At 40.2% G+C, this 25,382-nt stretch overlaps 1 protein-coding gene across 3 annotated transcripts in view; it reads left to right on the forward strand.

Moving 5' to 3' along the window:
• Positions 1-25,382, forward strand: part of LOC309889908 (protein unc-13 homolog B) — a 213,551-nt gene that overhangs the window by 130,242 nt on the left and 57,927 nt on the right. For all 3 annotated transcript variants that reach the window (XM_082783101.1, XM_082783102.1, XM_082783103.1), the window contains 7 exons: positions 7,505-7,732; positions 8,023-8,164; positions 18,493-18,662; positions 19,503-19,618; positions 21,664-21,827; positions 24,106-24,256; positions 25,200-25,268. In XM_082783101.1, the coding sequence (XP_082639227.1) occupies positions 7,505-7,732; positions 8,023-8,164; positions 18,493-18,662; positions 19,503-19,618; positions 21,664-21,827; positions 24,106-24,256; positions 25,200-25,268 (1,040 nt within the window). The remainder of the gene's footprint in view (positions 1-7,504; positions 7,733-8,022; positions 8,165-18,492; positions 18,663-19,502; positions 19,619-21,663; positions 21,828-24,105; positions 24,257-25,199; positions 25,269-25,382) is intronic.

Genomic DNA, 25,382 nt, shown 5'->3' on the forward strand with positions numbered 1-25,382 from the left:
GACCTAAGTCTGAATGAGGACAGATGAGGGGTCAGATACGAAGGTATTATTTAAGCGTATGGGCAGTATCTCATCTTACTACTAGCAGTTCTGTTTATTTTGTTTTTCTGCAGTGTTCAAAACCTGAGCCCTCTCTTCAAAGAAAGCAAAGAGCTAATAATTTGCATAGTAAAAGAGACCTTGCCCATACAATGGAGAAGTTTAAACAGATTTAAACAGAAAAAAAAGAAAGAAAGAAAAAGTATGATTTCAGGCATCTGGTTTGGGCAGATTATTTTTATTTGCTCCTAAAGCTGTTTCTTGATTTGGTCTCAAATTTATATTCCTGCTTGAGAGCAAAATATCTTAGCCTAAATGGAATAGAAGTTTCCACTGTGTAAGTGTTAAATCTTGAGTAGGAAGGTGGGGCTGCTTCTGTTCGCTCTTGATTTTTTTGGTGTTCCAGCTTGAAGTCAGAAAGAATCAGAAGTTTGTGATGTAAAAAACAGCTTATTGAAAATCCGTGTCAGCACTTACAGGAGTATAGGGAGTCAAATCCCATACCTATCTCAGACTCTAGTTATTTGGAAAAGCCAGACTGGATGATCCTGCAAGGGATACCTAAAGGATCATAAGTCACTTGTTTTTCTTAAACCTTATCATGACACTTTACATAGACATTGTTGCTGCATGTATTTTTGATGCGTGCAGAGTTTTTAAATAAGTCATAGTTAGGACTGATGATCTATGGTAAGTTTGTAGAGTTCACCAGAACCATATGCTAACTTGTGATTTTCAGTATTTGAGATGAAAAGCTGTTGATATGTGTATCCAGGCTTAATTCAGATGCACATCCAAGATGTTGCAGTGTCATGATGGAGTCATGATATCTCAGTATGGGAAAACGCTATTGATAGCAGAGGAAAATTAGGCTTGCATGAGCAGCAGTGAGGAAACAGGCACAAAGCTGTACAGAGGAGAGGTAATGAAGTCAAAAACAATAGAAGGAAAACTAAGTTTAACTAATGGTAAAGAGGAAAAAAGCATTCCTGCAGAGGGCAGCTGTGGCAATCCACGTCAAAGAAGGACTCAGACAAGGAAGGGTACTGGGCAGAGGTCAATTGTAAAGGAGAAAATGTGTGAGATATGAGTTTGCTTGTTCATCTTTCAAAAGAGAGGCCTGGCAGTGTGGAACACGAGGACAGGAATGATGCTATTTCAGGAACCTAAGAATAGCCATACTGGGTCTAGCCCAAAATCATCTTTCTAAAGAGATGTGATGGAGCCCAAGGCAAATGCGTAAGACATGCAGTGAAGAGCTTCTGTGATGCTATGTTTAATAGCAGGCAGTGATGGCTTTGAAAATTTGTCTAATCCTTCTTTGAACATTTTTATACCTGAACTATGGTGGGGAAGAGGGAGATGTACAGCAGTGAGAAAGATGGTCTGTTTAAGCTTACCATTTACAAAATTAAACATAGAATAAATTTGCTTCAAGAAAATTAAAGGTAGAAGCTACAAGATAACTTCAACGATGAGAACAGGGAGTCTCTGGAACAGCCTCTGAAAAATAACTGTGGGGGCAGTTTATCTAATCTCTGTTTGGAGTTAAATAAGTTTGTGCAATGGGCTGTGGGATGTGATGTTGGCAAAAGACTGTGCACTTCTGTGTATAACAGAGGCAACAGCTGGAACCAACTCTACTTCTCAGATACATTGAAGTAACAGATAAGGTCTTGTTATTTTATTCTCTAGGACTGCAGATGTTTGCTTTTCACATTTTCTTTCAAAACGTAAAGATATTACAGCATGGAGAGTTTAAAAAAACAAACAAACAGAGGGGAAGCAAATGAGTGTGCTGGGCTCAAAACAGGTGAAGAACACATAGTAAGGTAAAAACAAGAACAAAACAAACACCACCCCACGAAACTTCACAGACTCAGTCATTTGAAAACTGGCCAGCAACAGAACAGGGGAGATACAGAGGCCATGAGCTGGAGCTATGAAGCTACCAATGTGAGAGTAGTAGGTAACATTGTGTGGGGTGGAGACAAAAGGGAAATTGAAGACATCAGTTGTATAATTAAAAGGAAGAGAAGGCAGAGGAAAGACAGTGCTGGGAAATTAAGATAACACTGCAGCCAATATGTGGATGTGCTGCTGGGCTGGGGAAAAAATGTTATTGATACTAGAAGTCTAAGTTTTTTTCAGGAAACTGTGTTCTTTCTTTTGGCATGCTAAAATTCTTCTAACGGGAACCCACAAGGCTAGAAAAAGATGGGGAAAACATGAATTATTTTTTGATATGCTTGAAGAGCATAGACTGTGCTTGAGGAATGAGAAATGGGTGCTTCTGGGGCACAAGCAATAGTGTAGAGATCCAGTAAGTCTGAGACTGAAGTTTCTCATATAGTGAACTGGAGGGGTTTCTGTATAAAATAAGTTTTACTATTGCTGGTGGGGTTTTTCTCCTTAAAAAAAAACAAAACAAAACAAAACAAAAAAACTGTTCTCAGAATCTATCATCACTTTATCATCACTTGAGCATCTAATTAAGGCTTCCAGAAAATGTTGCATTGGAGGAGTAAAATGAGTTTTCAGGCTGGTAACAAGTACAGTTTTATTGATTGGGCCTTAATACCTCAGGATGTATCTTCATTCAAGTCTGTGCAAGTCTTCCTGAAAATGTTGCATTGGAGTAAATTGAATTTTCAGGCTGGTCACAAATTCTGTTGTCTATATTTTGAATTTTGGGGTAGATGCTTTGGGACCTTAGAATCAGGATGTGATGTTTATCCATCTGCTATGCTTCAGTGCTGGGAAATAAATGGATCTCTCTCCCCAAGTCTATGAGAATTCAGTTTCGTTATTTCTTCTAAGGGCTTTTTACTTACTGTCTATATTTTAAGAAACTGAGTATCTGATAACAGTGAACAAATATGTAGGACTGTAGCAATAAGATACCCAAATTCATCAGTGCTTTGTTGCAGTTTGAAACAAAATCCACTTGTGTAAAATTGGGTGCTTCTTCCCTATTGAAGCTGATTTGCTCATCGTGTCTATGAAACTGCCTCAATGCCTTTGTCTGGTAGGCAATTAAGAATGTGTTTAGAATATATTTCCAGGAAACGTTGCATCCAAGGAATGACACCCAACAGAGATGAAAGGTATCAATATTTTATCGGAATTTTCTTAAAGAGCAAAACAGCAAAAGCAACTTTCAGCCTCCTAGCTTTTAGGGTTCAGCATTTTTGTTTTGTTTTGTTTCAAGTGTTGTGTGATGGGACATGCCTTGCAGATCAGTTCAACAAGGCTGTTCCATGAATTGGCAATATTTGAAATGCAGTAAGGCTGGAATTATTTGTGGCATGTGTACTGCAGCCATCTGGTTAATGGCTCTGTTGGCACCAAACTGTTAACTCTGAGAGCATTAAAAGTCTAAGTTTCTGTATTCTAGGTACTTTCAAGATCCTATTCTGACGATGGAGAACTTTACCTTTTCATTATAATATCATAAATACTTGCTCTAGGGAAGATGCTCTCTATCTTTCACCTGTTCCTGGAGGTCTCACTGGTTGGGTACAATTCCTTTCTTACTTGGCTGGAAATGGATGGATAGATGTTTTGGTTTTTTTTGTTTGTTTGGTTGGTTGGTTGGTTGGTTTTTATATATCCTCATAGCATATAAAGCTTTTGAAAAAAGGGGGCTTTATCTCTTGCCCTGAACACCAGTGTGCTACTAACTGAAATACAACTGGTTGGGAAATGTTGATATCAAAGGAAGCCTTATGATGGCTGAGGATGGATGTGCAGGATGCAGAGAAATGGATGCAGAAAAGTAGGCAGAATTAGGAAGAGGGTGGAAGGGAAGGATGTTACACTAGTGAAGTACTGACAAAAGGGAGATGCACAGTCCTGGACTAGCATTTGGAAAGCCCTAGTATTCTGATTCTGCAAGTATATGTCTCGTTTCCCAGCAGTGATGCTAATCTAAGTCCTCAATAGACTACAGGTAAACCTGAGGAAAGAAATTACCCTGGGATATCAAAATACAGTTCTCTGGAGATCTTAAAACTGAGGAATTGAGATCTCAAGCTTCAAACTTGTATTGAACATGAAATGTCTGTTGTGTAATTAGTTATATTAGTGCTGTTTTATGGTGCACTGGAGCAACAAACCTAGTGCTGAACGCCCTGCTTGGTACTGTTTTGTCTCTTGGGGCTTTGGTTCACCGTTGGAATTGTTCAGCACTTTTTGACTCAGAACTTGAAGTCTGGCATGTTTTTTGGGTTTTGGATGAGAAAGTTCTGTGTTGCACTCTGAACAGATTGCATTCCAGAGACTGGCTCCGTGAGTGGACTGTTAGGGAGACCAATAAGTCACTCTTGCGATAATCATCTTGGCTTCGGCGTTGAATGATGATTAGGCACCATGGTGATGAATGCTTGTTTGCTTCCCAAATCTTGTGCAGGAAAATATTTGCACAGAAGGAAGAAGGATACCTTTATTTGAAACTCGAATATCTATTTTAAGTTTTGTGAATATATAATTTCTAAGCATTATCCGCCTACTGAACAGCTGCCTTCTATCCTGCTAGTGTTGCTTTCTTGACTTTTTCCTCTTACAGCATCAGATAACAGCACTGGCAGTTTACTAATAGCTGTATCAATACCATTCCCAATATAGTTGTACTTGCTTTCTGTTTCCAGTTATAAATTGACTCATGATTCATTCCTAGGGAGGAAGAGATAAGGAAAGCCCAGATATTATATAGTACCATTTATATGGTACTATCTGTGTCTATACACAGTACTTGTATAGTCCCTTGCCTTTTTATTGCCATTTACAGAACTACTTGAAAAGATGCACCACTGGCCTAAACTTTCTGCAGCTGAATGAGTATGATCCAAGTTTAGCTGCAGGAGAGGCACCCTTGACCTTCCAGTGCAGTGACATGCGTTGGGCTTATATCACCTATGTTTTATGTAATTAATCCTCTGATGGTTATTGTGGAAACCATGGTGGTTTTGTACCAACAAGCAGATGTCAAAATTAAGAGCAGATATGTTGTTGTGACAGAGGGTTTGTCTGTTCTTTACTCTGTTATTGTGTATAGTTAAACACAGTGTCTGATTCTAGTTTTTGCACTGCAGTTCATGTGTAACTCCTGCAGGGAGACAAATATCTCTCCTGTGGAGAAATAGTGGAGCCTTTTTTCCTAATAAATCATCTGGGCAGAGTGGGGGAGCAGCATGGATGGAGATGGGCAGTTACCTCTGAATGTCAGGAAGCAGAGCCAGGCCTGAGAGGTGATGAAAGAGAGATGTCTAGGGGTCTGTGTGGCATGGCTTGCATCTTCTGCAGTTCAGGATGCCACAGGCAGCTGCTAGACCCGAAGCAAGTCTTGGTGAATAGCTCCACTATACAAGGTCTCTGGAGGTAGTGGGGACGTGAAATATATTTTTAGCCAGGACTCTTCCATTTATCTATGTTTGCTGTCAAAAGCCTATTCAATGCTTCTGGAGTGCTTGCCATTAAGGCAGTGATGCAGACCACACTGATCCAAAATTGTGTTACCTCTGGTCCTATCTGTGCGATCAGCAGCGAAACATTTGTTTGCAAGCTGCCTGGCTAATAATTTCTTTAGAAAATGTTTCTGAAATAGCGTACTCACTCATTTATGACACTAGCCCTTAATATTTGAGTTTGGTTCTTCATTACCATAAGGTCAGGTCAAAAACAAACTCTGTCCTGCCCTTCGTTGGTATTGTTACAGATTTTAGAATTCCTCATAGGAAAAGCTACTTTTTCAGCTTGGCCTCTTACAGTTTCTGTAGCTCTGCATATACTGTATAGTCCACCTCCATCCCTAAAAGACCTAGTTCTGTTAACGCTGAATAGCATTTCTTATCTGAAGTTCAAAGTATAGCCCCTGGTATCATTTCAATTTCATATTCCTTTAATAAGTGTTGGGTCTGCAGCTGGATGATAGTCTGATACAGGCATCACTTTGGGTAGTGGTAGTTCTTCATCACCGGTGAGTGAAGACAGCAGGGACTACATAATTAATTCCAGTATTTTGATTTCATTTCATCTTAAGCCAACAATAGGAAACTCTGGGGCCTTTTCTCAGATAAATTTTATTGTACTAAATGGAATACTGAACATCAAGCCTCTAGCAAATAAAATGAAAAAAATAATTATCAGGTAATGCAAAATTATGGCTTGTTTTATACCCAGGTCTTTAATAGCATACCTTGGTATGCAGTGTTCTTAATGAACTTCTGAAACTTCAGTGGTCACAGTCTGTTCCAAACTGTGTTTTTATTCTTTTTGGTTTGGATGGTAGAAGTTATAATTGAGTTTTGTTTTATTGAAGTGAATTTAGTAACGGTAAAGGGTATTAGATTGAAGGTCCTAGAAATTGATGTCTTTAGGCAGTATTAGTCACTGGGCACACTTTTGAGCCTGCTAACGAGGTTCCCTGTTATGATGTACTGCTGGGGGGCCTTTATGAGGGTGCATTCACAGAAGTTTGTTCTTCTTGGTCATTAAGTGCTGAAACTGTCTTCGAATGCAAAACAGTAAAGTCTTGTGTTAAGGTGTTCCAGATACCATAGTTGTGCTCTTGATCCAGACAAAAACAATTTTTGGGTATCTTTGTGATTGATGGCTGCCTTTACACAGGCTTGCTCGTGCTATAACACATTTTTAAGGTAATTCATTCAGTATTTGGTGAACAGCTGGGGAAGGTCATTTTTCTAGGACAAGGCTTAATATAAGGTATCTGAAAAAAAACAAGCATGCAAAAGCATATTAAACTAAACTGAAATAATGTCTGAATGTGTTCACAGGACTTTTGTCTTGGTTTAACCATGTCTGATTTAAGGTCATAACTTGAAATCCCTTAAATGCAGACTGCATGTAGAAAGAGGGTGATTCCTGTATTTCATTTCACACCCTGGTTTGTCTGCCCTGTTAGCTCATGTCAGTTTTATTAACTCATTCCTCACATCTGACACAACTGTCTGTGCTTGGGTTCTGACAGCAAACATGGCTGTCAGAATTGAATAGGGAATAGTTGACTCTGGGAGCATTCTTATCTCATAATTAAATTAACTTTTAAAATTTATATGAGGTATGCAAGTGATCAGAGGCCCCTGTTAAAGCAAAATGATGAGAAGAGGGTGCATGCTGATGTCTGCTGTACATGTCTGCTTCGTTTCTGGGTCTTTCTCAATGGCAATGGTGTTGGACTTGAGCCTGTTCTCAGGAGAGCAATCTTGTCCCAGTGATTCTTCTATAAAGAAGAATCTGGACATTCCCCTTCCATTACATTCCAGCTCTTTGTGGTCCAAGTTTTCTTTCATGTATGTTGAAATGGAGGGTCTGACTGTAAGTATCAAGAGCAAGAGGCATAATGTGGAGAGTAGCCCATGACTTTGATCCTGCCACCTATTCAATGAAGCATGACTTGGTGTGTTTGCCTGTTTCTGATGAGCATTGTTTACTTCCTGATGCACAGGAGCAGCAGAGAAGAGCTCAAAGCATGGAGCTGAAGACAGAACCCAGAATTTCATCATGGCCATGAAAGATCGAATGAAAATCCGTGAACGAAACAAGCCAGAGATCTTTGACTTGATTAGAGATGTGTTCTGTGAGAGCAAGTTGACACATGCTCAGCAGATGAAGACGGTGAAGCAGAGTGTTCTTGATGGCACCTCAAAATGGTCAGCAAAGATCACAATCACAGGTGAGTGAAGGGAGGCACAGGTTCCCTCATTCTTGCTTGGGGCCCTAAGGTAAGGAAAAGTTGTGAAACTAGAGAGAGCAGGCTTCCCTCTCTCTGCTCAGTGCACAGGTGGCAGGTGGAGATGCTCCTGCCCCAGGTGTTGTAATGTGCCATGAGCTGAGGCTCATCAGAAAAAACTCTTATGAGTGATATTCCTTTTTCTTTGACCAGGCTGATTTGCTGCTTCATATGGTGTGTGAACACAGAATTATTGGTGAATGGTTATAATAACCCTTCTTTTTTTCTTCCAGTGATGTGTGCTCAGGGTCTGCAAGCCAAAGACAAGACTGGTTCCAGCGATCCGTATGTAACTGTTCAAGTTGGTAAAACAAAGAAGAGGACAAAAACAATTTTTGGGAATCTTAACCCTGTTTGGGAAGAGAAGTTTTATTTGTAAGTACTCTTACAAGGACTCGTAGCCCTCTTTGTGTGATCTGTACTTTGACAGTTATGCCATCTTTGTCAACATGCAATCCCACACTGCCTGTAGTGTATGAAGGTTTTATTTCTGCTTGACATTGTGTGCCCATCTGGAGGGTTGATGTCTGTAATAATGTATGTAGTGCACGCTTGTCCACTTGATCTTTCTTGCTTTTATATAGATAAATTGTCTGCTCTGTGAGCGTTCTTACATTAATGTTTCTAGAGAAAGATAAAGAAAGGAAAATCTTTAACTTGGTGACTTTTGTTCCTGTATAATAGAAGTAGTTTCAAAATTATTTGGAATATAAAAGAGTGAGGTTTGTATAAAAGGCTGAGCAAACTTTCTGTGACCTGCTGCTGTGATTGGTGTTTGACCAACAAAGGTTAAAGGTAGCTATTTGTTTGTCACTTGTCTGCAACACTGCCATCTCCCCCTTTAGTTCAGGAAAATCAATGTAACAATAACTTGAGGGATTATCTGCTTTCAAGATGAGCAATGTATCCATGTCTGAATTGAGAAGAAAGGCTGGAGGCACATTTTTTTTAAGTATCAAATATGTTCAAAAGACTGAAGAATGTATTATTCTATCCTGCTTTTATTGAATAAGTAAACACTACCCTCAATTTATCATTGAACACAATACAACACAAAAGGGAGATGCGAAATCTACTGGGTAAGTAGTTTCTGAAGATTCTGGATGATCTCTTTCAACCCCAGACATCTTTATTTCTTCTCTTTTTTTCCCCCTCCTTGTTTTTCCCTTGTGCTTGAAGTGAGCTCTCTGCAAGCTGAAATTATATATTACAATCAAGCTTATATCAATCTAACTTTGTCTTTAAAATGCACAGTCCAAACAAAATTATTTTAAAGTAGTTTTGAGCTCCTCATTAACATCAGAAATATCTCAGTGCTATTTTGAGAGAGTAAGTTCTTGGGTTTTTATTTATTTATTAAGTTTATTCTTACTTTAATCCAAAGTAACGGAACCTCTTGGTAAGTAGTAAGTATGCTTAGATGCCATTTGGTTAACTCCAGTCACAATAGCAGTAAGTCTGTGTGGGAGCCTTAAGGACCTTGATTTACCATGCCAAGTAGTTACCATGGTATTTGCAGTGTGTTCCCTTCTAATTTTAGGAGCTTCAACAAATACTATGTTTAAAGATAGATAGCACAACGTGATAAATGTCACAGTTTTAACAGTGCTGCTGTTTAGATTTTATCTGTGTCTATGATTCAGCAGATAATATGCTGCTGGGCATTAGAGTTGATGCTACTTTGAATCTTATCTATGTCTAGGTGGTTGTTTTAATTGCCTTGGAATAGCAGGAAGAGGTAAATGAAATGATGACTGTATCCAGATCAAATGCAGGAGATCACTCAGTACTGGCATCCATGTGCTGTTTTATTGGTTGATGTCAAAGCTCAACATATGCTGGATGAGGAGAATCATTTAAAAGTGTGTGCAGTGCCAGTCTTTTTACATGCCTTTTTTTTTTCCCCTCCATGTGTGGGTCATTTTTTTAGAGCTTACTACTCTAAAAATTGATGAAATCTTCTACCCTCCGTAATCCAATGGAAAGTTAAATCCACATATGCATGACAATACCCATTACTTACCAAGCTTTTTTACAAGAGATTGCTACAATTGAGGTGCTCAATTTTGAGGGTTGAGGGTGCATGTGGTTTTTATATAGTTAAGTTAACTTGTTATAGTGGGAGAAAGATGTTAGGGTAGTTTTTAAAAGCCTACTTAGCAGCAGATGTACGAGAAGTCTGATGTTCAGAACACTAAAATATTTCAGTGGGTGCAAGATACACAAGTAGAGAGAGTTCAGGTCAGTGTTGTATAGGTTAGTAATTGCTGTTCCTCTACTGCTTGGCTTGTTGGACAGATTTGTTTGCAGCTGGTGTTCATTAGGTGCCCAGTGTCTTTTATTGGATCACAATTCCACCATAGTTTCAAAGGTTGGTTATGGAATCAAAAACATGTGTGTATCAGTTGTCATTCTGTGTTATTGTAATCCATGACATAAGCTGAGGCAGATTGCATACAGCTGAGCAATACAATAATTTCCACAGACTCAGTAAAGTTTATTAAAAGCAGCTTAAACAAGTTTTAAAAACTTTAAGGCTGCAATAACTATTTGAAATAGCTTCTCTGTGCTTACTTACAGTGGTGGATGGAAAAGTACATTAACTTAAAGCCATATTTAAGGAGATGTTGTGGTAGTTCTGACCCAATTTGGAAGTCCAAATTTAGAACTGTATTTTAGAAAAAGACAAGGTTGAAAAGACTTTGGGTTTTCATTATAAGCACTATTTAGGTCATTACTAGGCTATGTCACTTGGGCTTCTGCTTAGATTAATGACCAGTTCTTAGAGCATGTTCATCACCAGGCAGGTGTCTTGTTTCTTTCTGAAAATCATCTGTTTGTATATTTTCATCCTTACCTTTAGGAAACATGTTACAGAGAACTTGCCTTTCAATTAAGTTTGAACACCTATTAAAATACAAGGAGCTGATCTTTCTGCTCAGTTCAAGGAGTTGCAGGCTTGATGCAGAGACTCCCCATGTATGGTGCCTGGGAGGATGAAGCTTGATAGGAGACTCCAGACATTGCTGCAAGTAAAAAAAAAAAAAAAAGTTCTATCAGCAAGCACTAATGAATTGTGCTTCCCTTGGCTTTACATTCTGTTCCTATTTTGTTATAATCCCAGATCCCTTTCCTTATAGCTATGTTGAGCAGGCTAATAGGTATTCTTCTTCATTTGCCCTCTAGACTTATCTTTGATGCCCTCAGCCTCTCTTGCCCTTAACTCTGGACAGAAAGCAGTATGTATCCTATCTTCAGTTGGTTCTGAGTTGTCTGGTTTGATGGGTACATAAAAGACATGTGGCTGCCGACTTTCCAAGAATGGTAGCTAGTTTGGAGATCTCTTCTCCATCTAGCTGGTAACTTTTCACAAAGTGTGTTGAAATGCAGAACCTTTGAAAAGAAATTTGTTATGAACTCATATCCCTAGGAAACAGCCCAGTAATGTGAGAGGGAAGATATTTTTGTAATCTCCAGTGCAATTAAGACAAGGCTTTAATTCTTCATTTAGACATAATTTAGACTATAGGTAGAAAATACTGGCTTTCTAGTAATCTCTCTTTGTAAAGGCTGAAACTGAGCATCTATTTGAACAAGTTACAGTGGTAGACAGGTTTTAAGAGTTCCATTTTAATAGAAGAATTGTGGGCTCAGCTACAGATTTGCTGTCCATACCATTTTTATTTTATTTTATTTTTTTTAGGAAGGAACGCAGTCTTAAATGATGAGCACTAGAAGTTACTGGATGCAAACAGGGCTTTGCTAGGTTTCTTGGCCTAGGCACAAAATGACTCCCTCATTTTAAAGTAAAATCCCCTTGAAGTTGTATTGTCTGAATATATCTGCACAAGGCCTTAATGGTGAGTGTGAAATCATTGCCTGGAACAGATTGCATTGTCAATGGGCAGTTTGCAAGAGGCACGTTTGTTCTCTTACTACAGAAGACTAACTCAGTTAAAGTAAATGCGGTGCCTCCTGCTAGCAGATAACCAATATTTTACTAGGACATGCAGAGCCACAGATGATATACATTCCTGTTAATCCTTTGGGAATGGTGCTTTTGCATAGCTAACCACTGTGTTGTCACCCAAAAGGTTCCATTTGGTTGCTCAATTTTCCTTTCACCTGCTGAGCTTGTTATCAAGCTCAGCATCTTTCAGTAATCTCTGTGGTTATATGAGATCGTTTCAGTGTTGTTTTTTAGTCTTTACCTTTGGAGACTACCATGTTTATAAATGTCACTGGAACTCTGACTCCTCAGCCTCCTCTGTTCATTGCGTGGCAAGGACCATTTGGTTGTCTTGCTTTCTTTATTCTCTAGGTACTGCAGATGCTGAAAATGGCACTCTGATGAAATCCTGCTTGTTTCCCTGCTCAGTGACCAATGTGAAATTTATATTTGAATTAAAATTGATGCCCCGTGGCAAGCACCTTTTGGAAAGCTGTGTTAATATAGCTAAGGATGTAATGCTCAGAATCACTTTATCTGCTCTTTGTAGTTAGGAGAGCTGCATGATTAATTTGTGCAGCCAGTGTTGTAGCATTGGGTAACGGCAAAATGATTGTACTTGTTAACAAGCTTCATGCAACTAAGAACAGAAAATTCATTTCTTTGTTCTTAGACAGCAAAACTGGAACTCACAGCATATTCTTGTGCTGTTGTGCTTAACTTATAAACTGCTAAGGATTTTAGCCTTGTTCTCTTACCACTCTGATTTCGCTTTCAGTGTATTTTTTGCTATCTTTTTTTTCTCCCTGACTAAAGAGCCTTGGTATCATTTAAAAATTCATCTGACCTGCAAAGTTTTGTAATCTATTCCCATTGAGGCTGGCCACAGCAGACCTCCCAGCTGGATGCTGCCATTTCTAGACACTTTCATTTGAACCACACCCAAATCTTCCTGCTTTTAAAGACAGACCATTTCCTAAAGACTTATTTCCTGAAGTGTATGTAGTTACAACTCTTTGTGGGCTTCTCATACTGATTACTGTAACTACTCTTTTTGATTTTCCAGAAAACCATTTTGATTTTTTTTTGGCACTTTGCTCCTCAGAAGCTAAAATGTTTGCAGGTCCTGAAGTTCTGCTGATCTGTTCTTCTGTCCTGTACATTTTCCCACCTCCTGCACTCTCATCCCCTACTTCTGCAAGCTGCTCTGCCCTTTTTGTCTGTCCTCTACCACTGCATAAAATATTCTCTGCACCAGACTGTGAAACTTTACAGGCCCTTCTTGAGGGCTGCATCTGCAATTGTGCAGAAGGGAAACTGCTCATAGAACATGGCTATATAAATATTCGCTAGACTCTTTGAACCATAAATATTTTTTTTTAATATCAAAGCACAACAAAACTACTTAAATCTGGGCTTGACTTGACCTACTTTTAAATCTGCAAAATATTGTTGATACCTCTGCTCCTTCACTTCAGTCGTTTGTTCTTGCTATATCTGCTTCTTGCTTTTTGTCTTTATTAGCCTGTCAGCTCTACAAAGCAGGGGCTGTCTTCCTCTCTGTAAGTTGCCAAGCACACAGCAGAGTCATGATTGCACTGGGGCCTCTGGGCTCTCCTGTTCTTCAGGCAGAAAATATGAGAAAACAACATAGTTTAAGAAAACATCTTCATGTGAAATGGGTGTGTTGAATGATAGGGTTGTGTTGGCTTCTTACCTCTCTAATCCACACAGTGCATTTTAGAGATGGACAATCTATGTCTGAAGGCAATATTAATGGAGTGAAACTGAGGTCTGGGTGTATCCTGCAGGGTTAACGTCCTGATAACACCTTTCTTGAGATGAGAAGTCGATTGGAAAGAAATATCCACGTGGATGTGTGTGGTGGTTTTACTCAGGTCAGCAGCCAAGCTCCACCACAACAGCTCTCTCACTCCCCCTCCTCATAGGAAAAGGGGGAAGAAAAGATGATGGAAAGGGCTCGGGTTGAGATAATGGCAGGGAGATCACTCACCAATTATCATGATGGGCAAAAGAGACTCAGTGTAAGGAGATTAATAAAATTTATTCCCTATTAATAACAAGCTAGAGCAGTGAGAAACAAAAGAAACTAAAAACACCTTCCCCCCATCCACCCTCTTCCACCTCCTCCTCCCAAGCAATGCAGGGGAACGGGCAATGGGGGCTGCGGTCTGTCCCTCTCCCTCACGGTCACTCTGCCCCTGCTCCCTGTGGGGTCCCTCCCACGGGATGCCATCCTTCCCAAACTGAGCCCGTGGGGGCTTCCCACAGGCAGCAGCTCTCCAAGCACTGCTCCCACACAGCTCCGTCCCACGGGGTCCATCCCCCAGGAGCAAACTGCTCCAATCTGGGTCCCCCACGGGTGGGGGCAGCTCCCCCCAGACCCCCTGCTCCTGCGTGGGCTCCTCTCCACGGGCTGCAGCTCCGGCTCAGGGCCTGCTCCTGCGGGGGCTCTCCATGGGCCGCAGCCTCCTCCAGGCCACATCCACCTGCTCCACCGGGGGCTCCTCCACCCATGGGGGGGCTGCAGCGTGGAGATCTGCTCCATGGGGCACCCATGGGCTGCAGGGGGACAGCCTGCTCCACCAGGGGCCTCTCCACAGCCTGCAGGGAAACTGCTGCTGCCTGCCTGGAGCACCTCCTGCTGCACTCACCTGGGGGCTGCAGGGCTGCTTCTCACTCCTCACTCTTCCAGCTGCTGTTGCATAGCATTTTTTTCTCTTTCTTAAATCTGCTCACCCAGAGGCACAAACAGTATCGCTTATTAGCTTGGCTTTGGGCCGCAGCGGAACCATCTGAAAACAGGCCCTTATCTGACATGGGTCAGTTTCTGGATTCTTCTCACAGAAGCTACTCCTACAGCCCCCCACTACCTAATCCTTGCCACGTAAATCCACTACGATGTGATGCAAATGGGCATTAAAAAACCCTTATGGGTATTTACCAGACTCTTTCTCTTCATGACCATAGATTCACTAATATGAACTAGTGGTGTCAGAAGGATACAGCTTTTTATTTTGGCACTCTCTGTACTCTAAACTTATTATCCTTACTGTGGGTTCCTTTTTCATTTCTTTGTTTTGTAAACTGCTGGACAAAGTTTTATGGGTGTAGACTTTGTATGTCTTCTGGTATAACCTTGCAACCCTTCGAGGTTCCTGCACCCTCATGAGGGTTGCCGTGTCCCTCTAGCATTCCAGCAGTGGGAGCTTAAGTAAGAATCCTGCAACAACTGATTAACCAATTCAGCACAAATGCCTTTTTATTTTTTCCCCACATCAGAGTACAAATCACTGACTTGAACATATTAGGGTCATTTTTAGATGTTTCCTTTACTTTCTGCCTGCTTTTTTGGAGGACAGGATGCACATGTATTACTCTGTCCCAGACTTCAGCCAGCATCTTAGCCAGTTTGGGCCAACATTCATAGACAGACAGAGGTCTCAAAGTTATTAAAAAACATAGAAAGTGATTGTTAGAAGTTTCAGCTAGATTAGAGGGATACAAATTATTAACTTCATTGTGGTAGACTATAACATAAATTCTGGAGTTGCCTTCTATGCTTAGCCACCAATATACTGATTAGTGTGCATGTATCAGCATGGCACTGTGCACAGGCATCAGAAGTAACAACAACTTTGTGTTTCCCCTCAGCCCAGTTGATAGCTGGGCATGGGAAGATGTCAGAGCACTGACAGCACAGGGGGGATATGTTTGAGTCTGGGGAAGGCCAAGGGGGAATGTGATAGAAGAGCTGGAGGTAGTGTGTGGGATAGGGAGCAAGTCAGCAGAACGAGGTTCTGCTTGCTCCTGCAACTACTGGCTTTAGGTAGGAAACTTCATGGAAAGAAATTCATGATTTTATTTTTTTTCTTGCAGATATAGTGTGCTGTTTCCTAAAAATGTTTCTTTGATACCCTGAAGTATCAAAGTAACCTTTTTAAACATAAAATGGCACGACTGCAAACATCAGAAGAATGTAGATACAAAAGAAAAAGTCATTTTCTGAGTCACGCAACAAAGAGAACCTGGTTTCCAGTTCCTCACACTCTGAAATGGGCATGAACACGTTTGATAGTTTCTTCCCTATGACAAGGTCTCAAAGAGTTTTTTCTTTGCATCCTTTTGGAAAAGCTGTGGGAGCTCAGCTGTGTGGTAGACTGGGCAGACACATGTATGCACACATTGTTAGGAAACCACTCTTCACAAAAATGTAGAAGAAGTAGGGCAGGCATCTTCAGAAACTTGCCAGCTCCTGTAGTAATGAAGGGGAAAGTTTCTAGCAGCAGAATGTGTTAGCCACAGTCTTATGGAGCCGGGTTGCTGTCAGTAATCAGATGCTATTTTTATTAGCTAGAAAGCCTGCTATCAGTTAAGCTCAAGTTGGCCAATGTTTGTGGTTCTGTTTTGGGGTGTGCTGTAAAAGGTGAGCCAGTGTTGACCCACCTGTCTTCCTTCACTGAAAGAAAAGACTGTGGTTCCTACAGACTTAGATGAAGATGTTTTGTAGGTAAGCCACCAGCCTAAGTCTTTCAGCTGCTGTGAGTGAGTGATAAGGTGCTCTCGCTGGCATGGGAGCAGCATGAGGAATATGAATTGACTGGTCTCTTAAAAACAATAGAAGTGTGGTAAAGTAGAAGTTCCAGTAGCTCAGCAAATGCTACTGCAAAGTCTGCTGTGGCACTTAGCAGTGAGTTATGCTGTTGCAGCCCAAGTGAAGGATGATAGCCACTTGGGGAGTATGGGACAATGCATGTGGAACCTAAAGTAGATTTAGGTCTAAACAGTAAATGTTTTCCTAAAGGAAAGAGCAAGTTTTTGAACATTGGTAGTAAAGACAAGTAAGATCAAAGCTGTCTTAACAAAGAACTGCAGTGCCAGAAGGTGAGGTCTGAAGAAGTCAGGAGTTAACTTGTTGGTGCTTTGTAAATGCCACTGTGTACTGATCTGTGTTTTTAGGCACATGTGTCCTTCTGAACATTTAAGGTACTGCCAGGATGTACACTTGTGTACTGTGTCAGGAACAGAGGATTTCTTTCATGTGCTTATGATGTGTTGCTGGTATGCACTCAGATAAACTAGAGAGCTACAGAAAGCAGCAGTCCAAGCATTCCCTGCCTGTGAACACTTGCTGCATGTGTTTGTTTTTTGTTTGTTTGTTTGTTTTTTGTTTTTTTCAAAGGAAAACATCCTTGAAGTTGAGAAGGAGGAAGGGGAGAAACATTGAACCTTCTTTCTTCTGATCTCTAAATACAGCTTTGATTTTACAGAGAAGGAAGGAAACAAGGATACTTTCTGTCAGTGATCAAAACTGCCTAGAATTGCTACTAACTTTCACAATAGTAATTCCCAGATATCCCTCTTCACTGGAAAAATCACTAGAAGGTGCAGGGTTTTCTGTTAAGCAGCCCTGGATCACAATAGTGGCAATAAGATCCCAAATGATTTCTTGGTAAGGAGCATGCAAATGCCAGTCATGCCATATCCTATTGACCGGGTTTAGCAGATCTCTTCTGACCCATTTCTTCCTTCTCCCTGTTGCTTAGCAACAGATGCAGCATGTTAATGTTAAAAAGGCTGGAAAACAGGCCTTCAGCAGAAGTTGCCTGTTTTCATAGGTTTTATTTCCTTGAGGGCAGACATTTGTAGTGGTTATGGTGAGTAATCACCCTTGTCATGGTCTCATGTGAGCATTCAGATTGCTTTATTGTATTGCATGCCCTGTAAATAAGCAGAGCTTTTATTATAAGGTCTTTTTACCCACTTCTGACGTCCAGGAGCCTGTTTGTGTCTACAAAAGGTGTATGAGCACCTACAAAGAAAGGGGGCTGCAAATTCTGCCTGTGCATTAGGGTGAAAGGTGCAGGTTCAGCAAACAGTAAAATGCTTTTTTTTTTTTTTATGGAAATATCTTTACTGATCTGCCTAAGACACGGGGAAAGTATCAGTCTCAGCTGTGAATAATAGACAGAATCAATTCCAGTAATTAAATACCAACTTTGCAACTAATATATCCCACCCTTTCATCCCACGCACAGGTAATGTTTGTATCATCTGAATATAATGTATTGTACGTTAACACACTACTGCTTTGTGACTGTTCTGAAATAAGAAAACTATCTCCACCTGGGTTATTTATCTTTTTAATTAAAAAAGATCATGAAAAGTGTTTGTCATAGGTATTGACCATGCAGTCCTAGACACTGCATGAGTGTAAACAGAAGTAGCCTTCAACACATACAGCCAAACAGGAGATTGTGTATGGGGAGGGCTATGAGAAAGCAATGTGATGCTTATCAGTGTTTTTTTTGGGGGGAGTGTGCAGGCTGAGTTTACCAGCCTAGCGATCATCTAGCTTTTGCAAGCTTAACAGCAAAACCAGCAACAGTGAAAAGAATTCCCCAGTTCGGGGAGCTGCTCCTGAGAGTGAGGAAGAGCAGAGGAGTCACAGCCACTTAGCAAGTCTGAAGCTGGTGGCTGCGGTCAGGGCGCTCTCCTTCAGCGTGCATCTGAAGTGCAGTATCTAACACATCACAGGGACATTTAGAGTTCACCAAAAAAACATTGTGTGATTCCTATAGGATTCTGTGCTTTTAAATAAAGTAATTGTTTTTATCTTGTTTATGCATTGCTCTGTAGTTAGTCAGGCAGGTCAAAGGGATCGTAAAGCATTTAGTGTAGAAATGTCAGCTACATTATGAGCTCTTCAATATTATATTTGTCTTGTTCTCAGTGAGTGCCATAATTCCTCTGACCGGATCAAGGTGCGAGTGTGGGATGAAGACGACGACATCAAGTCTCGTGTCAAACAGAGGCTGAAGCGCGAATCGGATGATTTCCTGGGACAGACAATCATTGAAGTCCGTACGCTGAGTGGTGAAATGGATGTGTGGTACAACCTTGGTGAGTGGGGCTTTGGGACTGAAAACATGTCGTGTATCAGTTTGGGAACATGTGAGAACTATCTGGGCAGTTTGTAAGAAAGGACAAAAAAAAAAAAGCCTGCTTGACTAGATGATTTTAAGGGACATGATGATGCTGCAGAGCAGCTGCAAGGCTTTTGTCCCAGTTAAAATGAAGTTCAGGAGTATAGCCTGTCAGAACAGTGATATTTTTTCTCTTGTTAGGCTCTGGAAAGTAGAATGGGTAAATGCTTGGAGCAGGGCTGGAAGTAAGGAACAAATTTCACATCAGTTAGCTGTATCCTTAGAAAAGGGATCTGAGCAACATCTTCTTGACACACTGGCATTTTCTACGTGGCCGTGGTAAAATCTTGTCTTGGCTGTGTGTGTGATATACTGAACTCCATCGCTTGCTGTCATATGAGTCTTTGTCTAGAGAGGTTTGCAGTACAGTCCTTGGTGGTTCTAGTTCAGCTGACTGGATCAAAGCCCAGGGACCCTGTAGCATGTGCTCTCAGAAGGGCTGGCTTATTTGTAAAGTATATGTTGTTCTAGCTAGATGTGTCATATCTAGAGTGTATCATATCAGTGATTTCCTGATATCTACTTAGTCTTTAATGTTTTGAAAGAAAAAAGTCAGAAAGTTTTCTCCATGGTAATATGAAGAAGAGGTTGGACTAGGTGATCTTGGAGGTCTCTTCTGACGTAGACGATTCTGTGATTCTATTAATTATAAATTCAGCCTGAGCTTCCAGCAGCTTCTGTTAGTGTTGGCACACCAAAGATGCCTATGCTCTGAATGTGAAAAATGCTTGTAATTGTTGATGGTTTTTCCTTCTAGAGAAAAGAACGGATAAGTCTGCGGTGTCTGGGGCTATCCGTCTGCAAATCAATGTGGAGATCAAAGGCGAGGAGAAAGTCGCTCCATATCACATTCAGTACACTTGCCTTCATGAGGTAAGGAGCAGTTCAGCTCATTCATTGGTATGTTCCTCCTTTCTGTCAAATAAACAATTTTCTGACCTCTGTTTCCTTAGAATGTTCCTTCTTGCCCTAGGTGAGCCTTCTTTTTGCTGCTGCACAAGCCTGGAAAGTCACTGAATCATCAGACCTGCATTTGTACAGAAAGCCAGGAAGGCTTTAGGCTCCCCCCATGCTGAATGCTGGCTGGCTCAGTCTGTCCCACTGCCACAGCTGTGCTGCTGTCAGGCAGTGATCAGACAGTGGTCCAACTCATAGCTCCCACTAGTATAACATGAAGAAACTTAGGAATTTCCTTAGCCGATGTGTTCAGCATGTACTATACCTATGTCTTTCTTTAGAGAAAGCCTTCTAAAATGTCAAACTCCAGACCAGATCTGTTTCAGAATTAAACATTGCACATTCCTTTTGGGATCCCAGATATACAGCATTTCCATGGGAGATGCTGTGTTTTTTATTGCTACTTGTCTCTGAACATCGTGAACAGAACTGCTTGTGTATTGTGTGCAGCAAGGAGCAGTTATATCATTGCAGTTTCCACCTGGACAGTTGGTCTGTGATGCATGATGAAAAGTTACATTTTCTACCTTAGCTGCTTTTTGAGTAAATTCTGTTTGGGTTAGGGTTTTGACTCTGGCCTGTGAGCAGTGCAGATACTGTTGGTATAAATTCCTTGTACCACTGGTGTGTAGCTATGAACAATTATTAGGGAATGGAAGATAAGCTGTGGTTGCTGGGTACTGATCTATCTTGAGATGGACTAAGACAGGCTGGCAGAGCTGTAGAAGTTGGGAGAAATTCAAAGACTTATGAGAATGTTTGAGAGATGCATGGTGCTCAGTCTGTTTATCAAGGAGAAGGCACGTGACAGGATTAGTCTTTAAGTGCCTGAATAGGGAAGAGTAGCAATAGCCTCTTTCACCTTATAAATAAGGATATCACAAGGTCTAGTGAAGTTTAAGCAAATTCAGATTAGAAAAGGACAGATGTGTCACAGACGAAAGTTCAGCTACAGGAACAACTTATTTTTCCAGACAAAGGGCATGATGATCCCTGCAGTGTCTTTTGGCCTTACCGGGAAAGAGACAGACTAAGCTTAAGTGAACACAGTTTTTTTTAGAAGTGTGTTTTGTGTTCTTCAATATAAATTTGCTGTTTTTTAATTCAGTGACTGCTTCTGCTTCATAATCCATTTCATTTTTATCCTGATGCGTGATCACTTGCTTCCACTCATTTTTGGAAGTATGTCTCTTTTAAAGTATCACCTTCTTTCATTTGTACATAATAAAATGAAGATGATTTACAGCTAGAATAATTTAATCAGGAAAAATAGTTGTTTAATGCAGTGTCTTCTAACTCCTAATTAGATCATTAGACTTTTGCATCCCTTACTACCGGGGAGCCAGCTGTCTGAAAAGTTGATGAAATCTGTAAGAGACATAAATTTGAGGATTACTGAGAAACCCACTGAACTGAATTGCAATTTCTGCACAGCAGTAATAGCTTGAAAGGCTTTCCAGTGTTAGATAAAGCGAAAGGTTACAATGAATAATAATACAAGTGTCCAGTTATTAATGGTGATTTTAAGGATGTCCTTTAAAAAAATATATATTTGTACTGTTCCACTGTATAATAATAATTACAAAGCTGATACAGGGCTGTTACCTCAGCTGGCTTAAATAGCTTGTCCATGTTAAGTCATTCTTTTGAGGACAGAAGTGTGTAGGTTTCAGGAAACTAATTAGCCTGACTTCATTGCATTGATGCACTCCTCTGCATCATTCACAATGTTGGGTAGTTAAAGTTGTAGGTATATGTGTGGAAAAATTCAGCTGGGAGTATGCAAGAAGAAAAGCAAATCAAAGCACAAAAATACATAGTGGGTAGGGAGAAGGAAAGAGGGAGGAGGGCAAAGAAATGTGTGTTAGTGCCTCGTTCTTGGCAATTCCAAGCTGGTCATGAAACTCACTTGGCAGCCTCAGCAGCTTTGCATATGATTTCTTTCCTGTTTTGTATTTCAGAACCTCTTTCACCATCTCACAGATGTGCAAGGGAGTGGAGTGGTGAAGATTCCTGATGCCAAAGGAGATGATGCCTGGAAGGTGTATTTTGATGAGACAGCTCAAGAGATTGTGGATGAATTTGCGATGCGTTACGGCATTGAATCAATATACCAGGCCATGACGTAAGATGCATTTAGTGTTGTCTTTTAATGCAGAAATTTTCTGTATCTAATTGATGTGACTGTTAAGATGAAATGTCTTGGTAATGGAATGCTAACATTACCATTAACAGCTACTCCTTAAGGGGCTTACTGTGAGCAGAAGGTGAGTGACTGCATGTCTCAGTCTCTGATTTCTCAAAGTCAAGAAATTCTTGTCTGACAAAGTGCTGGAATTTAGGCTCCATCTGGGCAGTTTGTGTGAGCACCTTTATCTTTAAAATTAATTCTGAAGAATTACACCAACTTTGTGAGTGTATATGATTGTATTTTATTATTGATAGCTTACTCTTGTTTTAAGAGTCTAAAATCTCTGTTTGAAAAATCTGATATTAAAAAGAATCCCACTGAAGATTTTTGGTGATGTGAGAAGGGAAGAGGTTTTGTGAAACTGTCCTACAGGTTTGTTGTGGCTATTGATACAGTCTTGAGAAATCACTGTTTTCCCAGACAGAGGAAATTAGAGGGATGCTAGAGGGATTTACAGGAAGCTTTAGTAATGGAGCACTAATTTGTCCTGTTTGGATCTAGGCTTATGCAATTCTTGATCATCAAGAGCATTTTTCTTGTCACTGTACTTTCAGTTGGATTTGGGATTAGCCATTCTGCTTAAGAACTAGTAATGCTATGCTTGGCTCATTTCTTATTTTAAACATAATATTAAATACAGCAGACTAACGTGAAAATGTTCACTTATGAACCTGAAAGCTTTGGGTGTTTCAGTCCTCTGATAAGATATGATTATTGTCACCTTGTGAACACTTTTTTCTGCCTGCTAATTTAAGTCAAGATGGAAAGCAATTGGAAGGTACTTCCGGAGGTCTAGTCCTGGCTTATAGCAAGGCTAACTTGGAAGTTGGACAAGACTGCTTAGAGCCTCTCAGTTACTTGAAAATCTCTGAGGAGGGAGATCCACTATTTCTCTGGGCTCCTGCTCTTGGGTTGTATTATTTTGGAGAAGAAATTCCAGGTTGAAATCCAAGTTAGAAAATCTTGTGTGGAATTTCCTATTCTGTAACTGCTACATATTGTTGCTTCTATTTTTCATCCTTCTGAAAGGATTTTTGCCTGGCTCAGTCCTCTTGCTGATCCCTCCCTCTCTATTTAAGTAGTGCGGACTTTGATTAGATCCCCACGCCTTACACTTTCTCTTCTTCAATTAGACAAACCCATTTTATGTGTCTGTCGTTTACAGTGAGTGCCTAAAAGAACAATTTATATCATGTAGCCAGCAAGTTAACATTGGGGCATAGCTATCATGTTTATCTGAAATACTGATTTGTATGTTTCTGTGAAATTGTCTCACTGTGGCTTTTTTGGTTATAATTATTCGTAGGTTAATGAACACAGAAGCTAATGTCTGAGTCCCTTGGGGAGAAAACTAGATTTAGAAGATAGTTCCCAAGTTTAGTTTGGGAATTCAGTGAGGGTTCTTGCATGAAAGGACTGCTTAAAAATTGCCAAATTCTCCTGTCTGTTGGAATGAACTTGACTTGCCAGGTCTCGTAATATCAGACCTCTTAAGCTCTGATTATTTTTTCCCCTTATGTCTAACAGATTTTCTTTGATTGTTTAATCATTTCACAAGCCTGAATGCTTCTGGCATAATTTTGAGATTTCCTGCAGGATGGTTTCTTGCACTTTAATGAGAGCAGTTAAATAGGAAAAAGCAAATGAGCATGCATGCTTCCTGCAGGCTGGAAGGGTTAGCCCTAAGGAGTCACTTATCAGTGCAGCACAGAAATAATAGTGTATGATCTTGCTGTGCTTGAATGCTTTGCAATCGCTGCTGCCTTATGTCACCTCAGAACCTATGGCTGCCTCAAGTAGCAGTAAATTATATAGATTTCTGTGTGCCAGGCTTGGCTCTTGGATTTGGCATCAGAACCCAGAGTATTACCTATGTCACAAGCTATTGGCAACATATTGTTGGGTTGAAAAGCTCTTTCATGCTGTGGAAAGAAATGTAGTAAAAATTATTTTTCTCTTTTTTTTTTCTCTTTTTTTTCCTAATATACGTATTGTTTAGATGTCATCTTTTGTGAAAAACTGGAAACAAAATGCTGGAGATTTACTAAAAGGGAGAAAACAAAACTTGCGCCTGTTGAGGTTGCTACCTAGAGCAGGGTGGCTATTAAAGGGGTAGGAAACTTGGCTGAGTTGTGTTGTGGAAACCATAGGCATGTCAAGAAGCACTACATAGAAGAGTCCAAAATGACTTACTGAACTGTCCTTTTTGCAGGCATTTTGCATGTCTCTCCTCCAAATACATGTGCCCTGGTGTGCCAGCTGTGATGAGCACCTTACTTGCCAATATCAATGCTTACTATGCGCACACAACTGCCTCCACAAATGTGTCTGCTTCGGACCGCTTTGCAGCCTCCAATTTTGGGGTATGTTTGGTGATACAACTGGATTTCTCTATTTTGCCTATGGTATTTCTGCCTGTCAATAAATAAGTTGCTCTGTTTAAGGAACATTATATCTGTGAGAAGTTGGAAGCTATTGAGCCCTTCTAGACTAGACAAAGCAGAGTTTATTGTCATCATCACACATTTAGATATTAATCAGTGTGATGCATTGTGGTGTTTAGTCTTCATGTTCAAATTGCACTGGAGCACAGATGGTATGGAAATGAGAGAATTGTATTACATTCTGCATGTTGATGCTGTTGATAAAATATACCGTGTAATCTGATGGTTTCAGAACTTTGTTTTTAAAAACAGCAACTGCTTAAAGGGAAATAGAAAGTCTGTCCCACTAATGGTTCAATTGTTTTCCATATAACGTGTTGGAGTTGAGCATTCTGGAAAAGTATCTAGAATAGCTCAAGCTCCTTTGCTAGACTGAGAAATAAGTACATAGAGGGAGGAGTCTTTTCACAAAGCCAAGCCAGAATCTAGCTGAGAGACCTCAAGAAAATGGCAACAAGAACTCTGCAATGCTTGTCATTGAATTGATACATAAGATCTTGGAGCTGTATCATTGTTCCAAATTGGACCCTTTTCTGACTGTTCCCTTACTCATTTCTGAATAAATATTTTCTCTTAAACATACAGCTGGTACAAACTGTTAGCAGAAATCAGAAGGGTTTTGTTCTACTTCTATTTCAAAGTGATAAAGGAATGTTTTTCTTCTACTTCTAATGTTACACAAACTTCAGAAGTAATTACAGTATAAGAATAAATACACAAAACAATGCGTCAGTATTGCTTCCTCCCACTCTCCTGGATTTATTGGTTTAGATTAGAGATCTGTCACTAGTTCTCTGATATTCTGCATCTTACTGTGAACATGGATTGGACAGTGATATGTGATATGTTTTTTGCTCAATAGAAAGAACGATTCGTGAAGCTTCTGGACCAGCTTCATAATTCACTTCGGATTGATCTCTCAATGTACAGGGTGAGTGGGAATAAACAAAATCTTTTCAGGCATTTGTGATAGGCAGAGGGGAAACACACTGGTTGGATTTTTCTTATGTCTCTGAGTTTTTGGTTAATTTGTCTCTTATGGAAT

This window comes from Aythya marila (assembly GCF_965140915.1).
Source record: "Aythya marila genome assembly, chromosome: Z".
Classification (NCBI taxonomy): Eukaryota; Metazoa; Chordata; class Aves; order Anseriformes; family Anatidae; genus Aythya; species Aythya marila.